This window comes from Mytilus galloprovincialis, chromosome 5, assembly GCF_965363235.1.
Source record: "Mytilus galloprovincialis chromosome 5, xbMytGall1.hap1.1, whole genome shotgun sequence".
In the NCBI taxonomy this organism is placed as follows: Eukaryota; Metazoa; Mollusca; class Bivalvia; order Mytilida; family Mytilidae; genus Mytilus; species Mytilus galloprovincialis.
In genome coordinates, this window is record NC_134842.1 from 27,572,884 (window position 1) to 27,589,337 (window position 16,454).

The following is a 16,454-nucleotide window of genomic DNA, read 5'->3' on the forward strand; positions in this document are numbered from 1 at the left end:
TGTGCAAAGGGAGGCAAATCTAATTTACCAAAAAGGTGCCATATCGCCAGCTGATGGTGCTATATCAGCAGGTACTCTATCAGCAGGTGAGTGATCTAGACCGTACTGATATATTTATACATCCCATACAATGCAATATTTCTATATGCATACCCCAGTTAAATGTTGGAATACTGTTCAATACAGTTAGATATTATAATTCTTTAGAGGAATTAAAGTTCGGATGTCACTTGTGATGAAAGATTTCATTGAGCTAAATGATTCTCAGCACCACATTTTACCAACATACATTACCGCCATAGTTTACCACTGGTTTCTGCTGGGGTGTGTGTTTCTCAATCTTTGGTTTTTCTGTTTAGGGTTTTGTTGGAATGATAATGTAAATTAAAAATTCAAAAGAATGTCAGTTTTGAATTTTAAACCCATTACATTTGTATGCCCCATTTATGGGCATTATGTTTTCCTGTCCGTCCGTTCGTTCGTTCGTCCGTTTGTCCCGCTTCAGGTTAAAGTTTTTGGTCAAGGTAGTTTTTGATGAAGTTGAAGTTCAATCAACGTGAAACTTAGTACACATGTTCTCTATGCTATGATCTGTCCAATTTAAATGCCAAATTAGAGTTTTTATCCCAAATTTCACGGTCAACTGAAGATAGAATATGACAGTGCGAGTGGGGCATCCGTGTACTATGGACACCTTCTTGTTTTTACATAATATCGTATTGAGCTCTGTCTATCTACATAGACACTTTGAATGCCCCAATTATCTTAACTAATGCAAAATAATTAATTTGTAAAATATAATCAACAGTACAACAAAAACAATATGCATCTCATTTTTTTTTATGTTCTCACTCAAAACGTAACAATATACAAAAATATAAATAACATTAAATAATTTAAATTTAAGCATTTTGATTGCTTAAACATTTAAAGCTGACATGGAAAATGACAACGATAAAGAACAATTTAATTTGGATGTAACACGTCTTCTGATTGGCTGAAAGATTTTTGTCTATCAGCTCTTAGACATAATTTTGTCATGTGACCGTAGTCATCAACGTTTTTTCATGATTCACCCCTTATAAAAATGGAATTAAGAATTAAATTATTAAATTAGATTATGAATGTAATACTTTTTCTGTCTATTCGGAATAAACTCAAAAATGTGGTGCACACTTTTAGATAACACGCGACGCGGGTTATTCAGCGTGCATCACATTTTTTATGTCATTTCTTCATTGACAGAAAAAATATAACTGTCATTCCTTAATTTAAAATCTGTTCAGTCCTTTGCCAAGTATAAGTTAAATATTGAAAAAAGGTCTCAAATATAAACCATTTTTAAAAGTGACAAAGAATAGTATTGATAAAAAAATATAAACTGGACTGATTGAATAGAAAAGAACGATGAAAGCAAACAATTTAATGGCACACAATTTTCCTACACCAGCCTAAAAAATGTAGAACCCATGTATATTCACACACAAAAAAGCATAACTCTAATAAAGTGTGGTAACTGTTCTGTGTATACTAATTGCGTCACTCACAGGGTAAAAATTAGAAGAACAAATTAAAATCTTCGGCAATTTTGATACATGAATATAAGAGTTTTGATTTTATAGTTAAAAGTTTAGAAAAAAAATACCTTTTATCCATACATTAGCTCCTTGTAAAAAAAATATACTTATATGAATTATTTAAACAACGTTTGTCAAAACTTCTCATTATTTTCATGCATTGCTTTAATCCCAATTTTTACACTTTTTTCCGTCGTCCTCATATTCATTATCATTCTTTAAAAAATACACTTTATTCTAAACATAAAGCAGGCGAATGTAGTCATTCACAATAGACGCACTGCATGTTAATGGTATACTGTCTTTTGGAAAATTATAAATTTAGGTTACTGTTGTTTAATTATCAGTAGCGAACAGCCTTTAAGAGTCTTATGTTTTGTTAAATATATTTTTTTTAATTCACACTGTACTGTTTATAGTCCTCGTGAATCACTATTCTTGGTTGGGGTTTCCGACATGCAGTTCGACCATGGCCTAGAATACATTTGTCTTCTGTGGCCTTTGCCTTTGTTAAGTCAGCTTTATTTGCATACGATGAAGCAAGCAATTGAAATGGGCGTACTCTTGAATTGTTCAGTTCTATAGCATTTTCTAAACGTTCTATAGCCTTCGTATATAATCCTGCTGTGTACAACCAACTAGCTTCATATTCCATAATGGTAGAGTTTTTACCAAGTGGCATATTTTTTCCAGCGATTGACAATTTTGTAGATTCGATCGGCGTCAATAATCTCTGTAAGACGGAATATCTTCCTGCACTAAACGGGGCTTTATTAAAACCAAGTTGACTAAAAGACGGCACTCTGTTGTTTGGGACAACAACATAATTATATTCTTGACTTTCTAGTAAACGTTTCGATAAATAGTGAATATTTGTCACATCGATGATATCAGAGTATCGGTTGATGACATATAAGTTTCGCGGTATCTTATAGCTGAGATCAGTCCGTGGTATATACCCTCCGCTCCTATATTCGTGATATTCATGGTGAATTAAAGTAAGCAATGGCACGTCGTGATTCAAAATGGTAAATCCCGCAAACGTGTAAATGGAATTGTCAATGAATACTCCTGTTACGTTGTTTTGTTCACTGATAAAGAACAAGCATTGGTTGATATCTGAGGAATCGGTCGGTGTCACCGTTTTCCATGGCAGAATGGTTTCTTCGCCGTATGAAGGAAAATTCATGTAGGTATTGAGACATACCGATAACGAGAAGACCATCACAACAATTCTGATTTTTTCTTTGGTAAATTTTAACAAACTGTTTATAAATTGCAAAGCCCCGTGAATTGCGTATGCTGCTAAAATTTCAATAATGATTAAAACGTTGTGAACAAATCTTAATTCCTTATGCGCGATTACTGAATAAATAATAAGCATACATGACAGAGTGATTAATAGACTAGAGCTTGACTTTTGATCCCCTGAGTCAATGTACTCGGTTTGAGTCATCATAACTAAAGCAGCGAGACAGAAAATGTTAAAACACAACTCAGACTTGCAGCTGGCAAAAATGTCTAAAATGTACTGATATGGACTATTTGTTCCATACAATACAGCGGGAACATGTGAGGCTACATTCAACTTCAACCACTGAGCTGGCGAAATAAACATTATACCATACGTGTACCAGTCGAGTAAACCACCAACTATTAAACCCATTGCAAAACCGGATCCAACGGTGCCAGTTAAATATATGCCTTTTTTAATTGATACATTATCTCGATATGTAAATAGAAAAGAGACACCAATTACAATAAGAAAGATGATAGTATCAGGCCTCATGTAACACATTATTGCACAAACAAAACCCGACAAACTTAATAAAATTACATTTATATCCAATGTAAAGTGTCTGGTTGCTAAATGGTGCTTTTTCGGTTTGCTTTTCTTTGCTTTTACTTCTTTAACTATTTTACCATCTTCTGTTGAATTCTTTTGCTCTTGAAGTGCTGCACCATTCAATGGATTTTTCTGTATCTTTAAATTACTATTGATATCGCGCATGGTACATTGTATTGAAGCGCTTCCATTTTCTGTATGATTATACCGAGACGAACTGTCATTGTTTAAACTCTCATCGTTTGAAAAATCTGTAATGGCCGGAGGTTTTAATAAATATTGTAAAATGATGCCTACTGAAAGAAATAAGAATGGAGAAATAAAACTGTTGACCAATGTATGTGTTCCAAGAACTGAGATGTGTAAAGAAAATGAAGTTAACATAGCAGCTATGGACGCAGTTCCTTTGCACCTAAATAAAGTCCTACAGAATCTAAACACAGCTACTGGTGTAAATGACGTCACTACACACTGACAAATACGTCCTACCTGAAATAAAAATACGAAGAATGCACTTAATTGATACATATATAATTCTCAATGAAAATTATATGAAATAAAGGAATGCTATATGAAATAAAGACACGATGTGGATATACGCAATCTTAGGTTTCCGTTCTGTTTTCAACAAAAAGCAAAACACATTCTGTCAAGTAAGCTATAAAAAGCTCTTGTATAACAAACGGTGAAATCATTAAGAAGAGAACACCAACGAGCTGATTTTTGACCCCGCGTTTTTGCAATTCTGATCTGCAACTATGCTTGGGTTGATAGATAAGTCTCTCAATACAATTGACAATTGGAGTATTTTTGATTGTCAGTTATTTGACGAATTATTATCAAACTGAGTATTATAGATGACCTTTTATGTCCTCTGTTGTATATAGTGATATACATAAAGTCCCTGTATGAACACACATAACATAAGAACTCATACACTTTTCTTTTGTTACAAAGAACATTACACTTAGGTAAATTAAAAGTTAAACAGTAGGTCTTCTAATGCTGTTCTTTCAGGGGAGGATCCAGCATTTTTAAGGGGGTCTCTCAAGCCAAGATAAAAAGGGGGTGGGTTTCAACACTATATGCCCATTCGAATGCATTGATAGTCAAGAAAAAGGGCTGTCCATCCAACGGAATCCACTCCCCCTCTTGAACCGCCACTGTCTTGTCAGATGAAGGAATAACAAGACTAGTTTCCTTTAAAAACAAGTCGATACCTGAGATGAATATACGGTTAGAAAACATCGCTTTTTTAAAAGGCTTGTTTGGAACTGATAATCTCTCTCAATAATATACTATTATAACATGGTTATGTTTGCAAAACTTAATACAACTGTTCGTATCATTGACATCTACCAAATATAGCAACACAAAAAAATAGCTTGTATTTTAAAATCAATAGTTATAATTACCAAATAACAATTCAAACGTATTCCAATAAATTTGCAGACGGCAAAAATTACAGCAAAGAATTGTGGGTAGAGAAATGACCTCAGACTGTACATTCCCTGGTTCATCTCCTGTTCTTCAACTGGTGTTGTAACATTTATCGTGGATGGACTATACTCATAGGTTCTAAATCCATTTCCGTACACCTCAGAAAAAGCAACTGTAAGATAAACAAACTGTAAAATAAACGTACTGTGAAAGAAACAAACTGTTAAATAATATACACATATATACATATACACCACACACGTATGTATGTAGTTATTTGGTTATAGCTATACGTTTTCTTCAATGACATTGGTGCTAAATAAAGATACTTGACAAATCTTTGTTAAACTTATTCCCAACTCATTTACAGCTTTGGCAATTCAAAGCCTTATACATTGATATATAGAGCTTAGACAGTCACTTTGACATCTATACATCTTTTGCATTGTTTGTGTCTTTGGATTGCTGACTCACCGTATATTTTCTTTATGCACACAAAACTAGTTTATTCACATTGCAAATTTATGTTCGTGTATTAGATGGTTTGTTGTTATTGTAACTATGTGAATGTATGGCCGATCAACATCAAAAAACAAATAGACGTAAAAGTCAACACAAGGTTTGCACTGCAAAATAAAAGAGCAAAGCCCCAAGATATGTGGAAAGTTGAAGCATTTATGGTTTTTGTTATACAGTCCGAATATTCAAACCTCAGAAAATTCGTTTTAAAACTTCCCACGAACTATTACACCTCAATGACTTTAATACTGATGTAAATGTTAATTCATTTATAAATTTGGTATATATACGTATAACTTATAGTGAGACATGAATTACAAAACATATACAATCCCGCCATTAAAAGACATTTGGTTTGTTTTATACAGGTTTGGATTGATGATAACCTTTCCCCCGCTTTTTTCGATATCAATATTAAATAGACGAAACAACCCAATCAGCAATGTTCTAACAGGCAAAAGCTACTAAAGTCATCAATCATTTACCGTATAATTGTAACAATAGTATTTTACTGATGATAAGATATCTATTTAAATAATCGATTAATGGTTGCTTAAAACAGCGATGTAATTTCTAAAAATGTTTATTGAAAGAGAAACTGTTTCAAATGAATCAATTCGTAATTATTTGTTTTTTTATTTAATCATAATTGATAGAATTTTTACCAACAATTGAGGTGTCACGGTAAAAGGTATCAAAATGCACCAATTAGTGGCCTGCTTTTCTTCAAAATTTACGAAAAAAACACGGGAATGGCAACTCAGGTGTGGCATTTTATTAACTGTTATCGTCACCTGTAAGGCCTGTTCAGGATAACTTAGTATTTACTTTGCACTATACTGTAAGGGGGAAAGAAGTACCATTTACCATGACGGTCAACATACAATATAGGTGTGATTTAAAAGAGGAATAAAAGGCAATGTTGGATACTCCTCAATCAGACAGTAATTCAACGGCACAAACAGTCGAAGGACATCTAGAGGTCACGCATTTTAATCAGAACAGCATTTTAATGCTGTATGATTGTGATGAGTTAAATGGAAATGAGAGGTTGCCCGATATTACATGCCTTTTAAGAGTGTAATATACAATGTGTTAACTGTCAAAAATAAAAATGTATGTTGCAGACAAAACTTGCTTAAAAGTCCTTTATTGCTTAAAAAACACATATCATTTTTGACTGCGAACACAAGCAACCTGAGTGCATTGTGATGTAAAATAAAGGAAAAAAAGACAATCGCCAGGTTGTTCATATGAATAAATGATTATTATTATTCATGTCATGTTTTTATAAAAAAAAAAAACATAGAAATTATCAATTAAAATGAAAAACTCTAACTTTTTTATTCATTTTTTTTTGTTTTTTTGGTGTACGAAATTTAGTTCAGTTTATTTTTAAGCGTATGCAGTTTGGGCGAATGATAAACTGCTAGGTGTTCTTTCTTTTAACTTTTATTATTTTCCTCGTTTCGTGACAAATTGGTTGATACCAATTTTCTTTGTACAATTCAATTTGAAGTCTAAATTATACTTTGATTTGTACGATCAAATAAAGGATCAACTGTAATGAATTCAACAAATAAAAGAAAACATTCCTCAACTGAGAGACTGCACAAATAAACCATTGTTGCTTATCAATTTAATCGATGTTAGGTAGAAAATTTAAATAATACATGATTGTTGTTTAATAAAAACACAATAATTGATTTTAATTTTGAATCTTTAATAAAATTGAAACATAAACAACTTGATAATATCAACTTCGTTCATATTTTAATTGAATTTCAGATGAAATGTCTTCTTCCATTGACAACAGACAGGACGCACCACAAATATCATTGTTTAAAACTTAGGCAAAAAAGCAGACGACGGACACACTTATTAATAACTTATATTGTCTATCCACGTAGGACTCACATGGACAATTAATAAAAACAATAATTTAATATGAGAACAACGATAAAAACACATGCAACCTCGCGACAACATCCAAATTCTACTGAGGCAGATGTACGACCAAGTCCATATATTGATTCGAAAAGGCTTAAATATTGTAATCCCGCTTCAGTACTTTGATGTCCGCAAGTAAGAAATCAGGTGATAAATATTGATTATGTCTTTAAAAATGAGTTTACTGTGAGCCTTCAAAGTCTTTGGATTTGAGAAAAAAACGCAGAAACTGTCTTTATCGCCTTGTTAAAAGACTATTCGACGTTTAAGTGGTTTCAATTTATGTGTTTTAGTGGTCTCGTTTCATGCGTTTTAGTGGTTTCGGTTTAGGCGTTTTAGTTGTCTCGTTTCATGCGTGTTACTCGTCTTATATCAGGCTTTTAGCTGACTCATTGGCAATAATACTGCATGTTTTATTTTTTCTTATGAACTAGGATAAGACATTCGTACAACCTCAATTTTAAAAACAAACGTTTATTTTCAACAGATGGATTTCATTATTTTTGACTGGGAATAATCTAAAATTCAAACAATTTAAAAAATCAAAAGAAAATAACTTTCTATAGAATTGACTTCTCAAGGATCTATAGTTATCAAAAGTACCAAGATTATAATTTAATACGCCAGACGCGCGTTTCGTCTACATAAGATTCTCGTTTTTCGGTTAAAATTGTTTATTTCTACAATAAAAAATTCAAAAGATCTCATCCAAAATCTAAATGCTATGGTAAAGAAATTTTATACTGAATTATAGTGATATCATAAAAATATAAATTGAATTAAGGATTCAGGAGTATTATTAAGTAAACTTTAAAACTTTTAAACTAAATTAAAACATAAGATATTAAAAGTAATGCAGTGATTACCACCCAAGTTTTTTTAAGCGTTTTTTTATGGTATTTAAAAAAAAATCGACTATACACCCACAGGGCTTGTCTTAAACTTCGTGTTATTTTTGGTTATTTAACTTTTATTTTATTCGAACGTCATTTGTACTTGTAGACAAAACGCGAATCTGTCGTAAACAATTTCAATGAGTATATTTAAAATCTTTCGGTTTGTAACCACTATTCGTTACCAGTTTGTACTCCAAATATCAATTAAATAAAAGGGAATGCCCCTCTAGTATCTTTCGTCCCTCTCTCAAATAGACAGCAACTGAAGAAGAACAATAACCAATAGTTATGTTTAATTCTGAAGCAACATGCAATATGCATTTGTCTCATTTGGGAATCATAACGCATTCCCTTACTTTATATTCTACAAAAGACCGATTTTCTTAAACTATTTCAAGCTTTGAATCATTTACTTATTTGTCAATACTTTGGCTTACAAAAATGATTTATTAAAAAAAAATTGAGAATCAAACGGTTATGAATTGTGTGCGGTATTAAAAGGTACAATGTCATCATGGACATATCACCTAACAGAGAACTAACATTAAAAATGAAACCGATCTCAGCTGATTGCAGAATTATCACAGATACACTAAAAATAGCAGATTTTTTTTTATATTCTTAGACTAATACACGAGAGAAACAATAAGAAAAAGCAATGGTAATTTTGTTTACGCATTATCCAAATAGTAACGACATGAAAGAAATTCATACGTGATTGACAAAACCCACAATACAACTGATTTGAATGGGTATCAGATTTCATTAAGATAATGTTGATCACAAGAAGACAATTAGAATTAAAAGTTTTCACTTCAATAAAGTTTGTGTAAACAATAACAATTTGTGTATACCAATTTCATGCTATTAAGTTTTGGAGTATTTAAAGTTTAATATGTAGACAGTTTTAGTAATAATATTGACCTGTTGTGTACATAAACCTATAAACCCATTAAATGAAAAGGAGCTGTTCAATACGATTTGTATGGTCGACCTTTGATACTTACCAATTATAAAGAAGAAATGCAGTACGAATTTAGTCCTTTTTTATATTAAAAAGTTTATATTAAAGTATGCTCTTTATGTTTCTATTGTATGGATGATTTTTTGATTCATGTAAAAAGATTTGTATTTAATTTAAGTTTTTGGAGTCTCTTTCAGATCGTCAAAAACAAAAGTTTACGTTTTTAAAAAGTAAAATCACAAAAATAACTGTGTGTATGCTGCTTTATTTAATAAATGCTTATATTACTTCAAACATAATTGTAGTCAAGTCTTAACAGTTTATGACAAAAGTAATGTCTCTATTTGTTATAAGTGACCGTTGTGGATTAGGAAAAAAGTCAGGCTAAATACAGAACTAATAACTTGTGATGACCACAACCTTACCACTCTGAACCTTTGGTTCAATAGATTCCTCGTTAGCAGCAGACCTTTACCAAAGAACTCATGACAGGAAATGCAAGCTTTGGCATATTGTGCAAATAGACACAAGTCCTCCAAATGACCACAATCGTTTTTCTGTCTAGATGAATTCTCACTCTTATTTTCAAAACTTTATTTTATCATCCATGCTCATACCTTATCAATCATATACCCTCAATTAATGATAGTTTTCTTTTATCAGGCGTTTTAGTGGACTCGTATCATGCGTTTAATTGGTCTTGTATAAGGCGTTTCAGTTGTCTCCTATCAAGCGGTTTAGTGGTATCGTATCAGGCTTTATAGGGGATGGTTTCATGCGTTTTAGTGGATTCATTGACAATCATACCACATGTTCTTATTTTCATTTTATAAATAAGGATAAGACATTCGTACAAACTTCCAATTAAACAAAACCCTTTAATTTAAACATTTTGAATTCATTATTTGTGACTATGAATGATTTACAATTTCTACAATTTAAAAAAAACCAAAAGAAAACAGCTTTCTATTGAATTGACTTCTCGAAAGACAATACTCGTTTTTCAGTCGTGACTGTTTTTTTTTATGTACAGTTAAAATTTAAAAGAAAGATTTAATCACAAAGTTTAATGTTACGGTAACGTGGATAAAGAAATGTTATAATACATTATTGTGATACCATAAAAATATAGATTGAATTAAGTACTCAGGATGTATCATGCAGTCATAAACATTTAATTAAAACATAAAATATTAAGAGTAATGCCGTGTTTGCCACATTAGTTTTTTAAAACGGATTTTATATATGGTACCAGGATTTGATTTCGATGGTATACCCACAGAGCTTGTCTTTAACTTCGTATTTTTATCTGGCCTTTTTAACAACATTTATTCGAACTTTACTTATGAGTCTTGTACTTGTAGACAAATCGCGAGTCTGGCGTACATAGTTTTATTGATGAGTTTATCTAAATTCCTATCGGTTGGTACCACTTATTATTACCAATTTAAGGTAAATCATCTAAAAGATTGTTAGCAGTTTGAAAACCAGCAAAAAGAGAATAAAAATTCATAAAAGCAGGATATCCTTTTCCAATCTAAGCACTCTCAAAGGTGCTTACAGTATCATCTGGAAAACTTGAATAATGAACTATTTAAAAAAAGCCCGATCCAAAATGTATCGCATGAGAGAATAAGCAAAAAGAATTAAGAAAAAGCAATGGTCATATTGTTTTTAGTATATCAAAATAGTTATTTGTGTACTAAAACGACATGAAAGAAATTCGTACTTGATTGACAAACCCCACAATATAAACTGATTCGAATGGGTATCAGATTTCGTTAAGTTAATATTGATCAGCAGAAGACAATTAAAATTAAAAGTTTTTACTTCAATGTAGTTAATGTAAACAATAACACAATTTGCTGTATACCAATTTCATGCTTTTATGTTTTGGAGTATTTAAAATTTTACTTGTAGTCACGTGTACTAATAATATTGATCTGTTGTGTACCTATAAACCATAAAACGTCCCTTAAACGTATTTGAGACCGAACTAGTAACCTGTGTGATGACTTCAACTTTTCTACTTCGAATCTTTGATTCAATAGATTCCTCGTTAACAGCACACCTTTATCTAAGAAATCATGACAATAAACTCACGCTCTGGAATATTGTACAAATGGACATATTAATGTCCGCAATATGACCACAAAGTTTTGTTACTGTCAAGAAGTATTCTTACTCTAATTTTTTAAAACTATATTTTATCATCCATGCTAAGGTAGCACTCCACAGTTAGGTGTGCATTTTCGCCTTTTGGCCCCTGTGGATTTTTCAAATATGAAAGCTAGTGTGCAATAAAATGATTTTTTGGATAGCTGAGTATTAAAATAGCCTTTGTATTGGGTTTATATGAACATCAAGGTTATGTAATGTATGTAATATAGGCTGTTTTCTGTATGACAGTCCGTATTTGCATGTCCCTACCATACATTGGTCCGGCAATTATTGTAATGTTTTTTTCCAACTTTTTATCGCAAGAACTTTGTGATTGGATTTTACGAAAAAATGAGGCGAACGACACCCATTTTATATTTGATCATTAGGAAGATTTATGAAAACAGTTTCTTAAAAGGTATCACTCAAAGGCATTGAAATTCTAGTTTGATCCAAATTTTGGGGGGACATGTTCACCCCCCTTTTTGCAATATTTTTGTTAAATAAATGCAGAATGTTGCCATGGATACACATAAAAGGAATTAATTTTCACCCTTTTAACTTTTGAAAATCAAATCTATGGAAGATACTGATTACATACATATGCACATGCACAACACAAACATATAGGTTAATGTATTAGAAATCCAGGAATAGGAGATGATAAAACATTTTGTGGCTCATTTTTAATTTTATTTTATTACTGTGGAGTGCTACCTAATACCCTACAAATCAAATACCATCAATTAATAATAGTTGTCTTGTATCAGTCTTTTTCTAGGCGTTTCAGTGGTTTCGGTTCAAGCATTTTAGTGGTCTCGTCTCAGGCATTATAGTGACCTCTTTTCAGGCGTTGTAGTGGTCTCGTTTCATGTGGAATCATTGGCAATCATACTACATGTTTTTAATTTTTGTTTATGAACAAGGATAATACATTCATACAATCTCCTATTTAATAACACACCTCTAATTTCAACTGATTGATTTCATTATTTGTGACTACGAATAACTTAAAATTTCAACAGCTTAGGAAAACAAAAGAAATCAACGTTCAATTGAATTGACTTCTCGAAAGCCAATATTCGTTTTTCAGTCAATATAAAAAAGAAGATGTGGTATGATTGCCAATGAGACAACTGTCCACAACAGACCAAAATGACGCAGAAGTTAACAACTATAGGTCACCGTACGGTCTTCAACAATAGTTCCGCATAGTCAGCTATAAAAGGCCCCGAAATGACAATGTTTTAAATAAATTCAAACGAGAAAACTAACAGCCTCATTTATAGATTGTTTATTTCTACTGTAAAATCTTAAATAGATAAAATCACAAATGTTCATGTAACGGCAAAGATAGGTTATACTACATTATTGTTTTACCATAAAAATATAAATTGAATTAAGTACTCAGGATGAATCATTCAGTCGTAAACATTTAATTAAAACTGAAATAGTAAGAGTAATGCCGTGTTTGCCACCTAAGTTTTTTAAAACGATTTTTATGGTACAAGGATTTAGTTTCGATAGTAAACACACAGGGCTTGTCTTTAACTTCGTATTTTTTTGGCCTATTTAATATTTTGTTATTCGGACGTCATTTATGAGTCTTGTACCCTTCAACAAAACGCGAGACTGGCGTACACAATTTTTGACTATGAGTATAATAAAATATCGGTTTGTACCACTAATTGTTACCAGTTTATAAAATATTTCAAGCTCTAAATCATTTATTAATTTGTCAATACTTTTGCATTCAACAATGAATTATAAAAATAGAGAATTTAACTGATTTGATTTCTGCGGTATTCAAAAAGCTTGAAGTATCATATCATGGAATATGTCAACTCGATAATAATGTTACAAACATGAATGCAAATCTTACCATACGCGAATAACATGAATCCTGTGTCTAATTTATTTTAGGGAATGCTTCAACGAGGAGCTGCGGAAGATGTTAAGTCGACGGCCGCAAGTCTATCGACAAGCAGGGAGAAAAATTGCATAACAACACAGTTTTTAAATAATAAATTAATATTTAAAACTAAAACAAAACGATCTCAGCTGATTGCAGAATTATCCTAAGACCCTTGAAGATATAAAACTAATTATTTTAGTGCAGATACATTAAAAGAAGATAAAAATAAAAAAAATTGTTATCAGTATTAATATACTGAAATTCTTAGATAAATACAAAATAGAAACAATAAGAAAAAGCAATGGCCATTTTGTTTTAAGTATTATCCAAATAGTTATTAAACGACATGAAAGAAATTCGTACTTGATTGACAAAACCCACAATATAAACTGATTCGAATGGGTATCAGATTTCATTAAGATAATATTGATCAGCAGAAGACAATTCAAATTAAAAGTTTTCACTTTAATAAAGTTTATGTAAACAATAACACAGTTTTTGTATACCAATTTCATGCTTTTAGTTTTGGAGTATTTAAAGTTTAATATGCAGACAACATATGTGGACAGTTGTAGTAATAATATTGACCTGTTGTATACATAAACCTATAAACCCATCAAATGAAAAGGGGTAGTTCAGATCGAATTGTATGGTCGACCTTTGATATTTATCAATCAAAAAGAAGGAATGTAGTAAGAACTTGGTCCTTTTTATATTAAAAAGTAACATTAAATTGTGTTCTTTATATATCCATTGTATAGATGATTTTTGGATTCATGTCAAGGGACTTGTATTTACATTAAGTTTTTGGAGTCTCTTGTATATCGCCAATAACAAAAGCTTGTGTTTGTATTCTGCTATATGTAATATCTGATTAAATTACTTCAACATAGTTATAGTCTAGTCTTAACAGTTTACGAAAATATGTTTCTCTCTCTTCTCTATATATATTACCAGTGACCGCTATGGATTATAAACTAGCAAATGATAGTAAACAAAATGCAAAATTTGCCCTGTCTCAAGGTACCAGCGATGTACCTATTATGTCTGTTTTGTTCACGCAACGTTGTCAACATAAATGAATTTGATGCGACTGTCATACAACTGAGAGATTTAGCGCTAAAAAACCAGGTTCAATCCACCATTTTCTACATAAGAAAATGCCTGTACCAAGTCTATAAGACAGTTGTTGTCCATTCGTTTGATGCTTTGTATCTTTTGATTTTGCCATTTGATTGGGGACTTTACGTTTTGAATAATCCTCGGAGTTCAGTATATTTGTGATTTTTTTCTTTTTTCAACATAACCACTTGGAATCTTTTGTTCAATAGCCTCATTGTAAGCAGCAAACCTTTATCTAATTAATCACGAAAGGAAAAACAAGTTGTGGAGTAGTGTGCAAATGTGCAGAAAGGGGGGGGGGGGGGGTTATCGCTTTAATTTGTTTTTCTTAATTCATCTGTCAGAATACCCTTCCACTTTAATACATCTGAATGAAAAAGAGAAATAGAGAGATGATTTTTTAACGTACCACAGTTTAGTAAATTTACGAAATTCATTTTCATTTTAGTATTTTGCTTGCAGGTTTAGATATGCCTTATAAATTATCTATACCCCTTTAAGGCAGTCTTATATCTAAGGCTCATAGTTTAAACATTGCCATATAAAGAACTAAGATAAGTCTTGCAAAACCTCAAATACACTGTCTGTGTGCAGGATATGAATTATGACGTAATAAATGTATATCATACCTTCAACTGATTGGAATATTTCATCTGGATGAAGCAGCCACCAGTTGTTTGGTTGAAGAACATAATGAATTCTGATGCACAGTACTATGACGAACAAATACCATGGTAACAGTTCAGGCAATATACTCTCTAATCCACATTCACATTTTCTATTTCCGTTATTGCCAGTGTGATGTTTAAATTTCATTTTTTTCATTTCTTTTATTTTCCTACTTTTCATTTTTTATTCTGACTTTTTAATGTTTAATAAACGCTGTATGAAATAATTATCGTATCATGTGTCTTAAAATCATGTACATTTAAAACGATGTTAACTAATCTTTTGTTCGGTCTGAAAAACATATCGTTAGGTATTGTAGGACTGTCATCGTGTCAGGTGAAAATATAAATAGTCCAGGATATTAATTCGTTACACTGCACCATACATTAGGATATACTGCAAATATGTGACTCCTATCGAATCAATGTTCTTAATAGATATAAAATGCATCCCAAGTCGACGAAGCTTGCTATTGCACCCGTTGATGAAAGTATTGCCGGCACCAAGCACGACTATTGTAAGGTTATTTATTGAAGTACAATGATGTCCCAACGATTTGTAGAAAGTAATCCTCTTAATAAAACAATTTTCTGTTCAGGTGATTCTTGCCTCGTAAATCCATATTGCAGTCGGCTGCTATCAATTTTATGAATTGTACATCACGCCGTGTGACATGCAGAACTAGAATAACATTGATTCTGGAAGTTTATTCTTTAGATGTCAGGTGAAAAATATATATCCGACAATTGATGCTGGATTGATTATTTCAGCTCGTCAAATATTTATTTCCCGTCCTTTACACATTTATCAAATATTAATATTGTGTTATTTCAATAAGATTTTTCTCATTTAAGTTTACTGTCAACTAAAGCATTTAGATAATACCGTGAAAAGGTACCGTTATAAAATGTCCATTTAATTTGACACTATTCACTGCACGTCATACTAATTCATTGGAAGTCACTAACAACAAAAACAAATAATCCTGTAGCTTTGAATTTAAATTATTTCATATCCAATTGAAGCTTCTGTGCATCGTGTTTGAAACGAAAATAAGCTATGAAAACCAAAATGAAATTCAATACAAAAATAATACTGCGGTTCAGTAACAGCCGCTATTATAATCTAAAGGTTAATTTTCTTATCCCAAAATGACATAGATTTCACAAACTAATAGTTCCTAGTGTTCATTACTAAACAATCAAAAACACCCATTGTTTCTTCCATATAGTTCACCCACCTGAAAGAATAAAATTTTCATAAAAAAACAAAAAGGCTCGTAATTCGTGACACTCTCTATTTCTTGCTCTATTATAACCAGGTGAAATTTTTAAATATTGAGTGTGTTTTTGTCAAATGAACCGCTAAGACTATTTAAATACCATTTAAACCTATT

At 31.6% G+C, this 16,454-nt stretch overlaps 1 protein-coding gene across 2 annotated transcripts; it reads right to left on the reverse strand.

The window, feature by feature from the left end:
- Positions 1-302: 302 nt before the first annotated feature.
- LOC143075530 (uncharacterized) lies at positions 303-16,253 on the reverse strand. 2 transcript variants are annotated; one of them, XM_076250969.1, is made up of 3 exons: positions 15,019-16,253; positions 4,839-5,051; positions 303-3,912 (listed from the first exon to the last, which is right to left on the reverse strand). In XM_076250969.1, the coding sequence occupies exons 1-3, from the start codon at positions 15,079-15,081 to the stop codon at positions 1,972-1,974; spliced, it is 2,217 nt and encodes a 738-aa protein (XP_076107084.1). In that variant the 5' UTR covers positions 15,082-16,253; the 3' UTR covers positions 303-1,971. The 2 variants fall into 2 exon arrangements, with proteins under 2 accessions (XP_076107084.1, XP_076107083.1); XM_076250968.1 differs by having other exon boundaries at positions 307-3,912; positions 4,839-5,035; positions 15,019-16,250.
- Between the last annotated feature and the right edge of the window lie 201 nt (positions 16,254-16,454).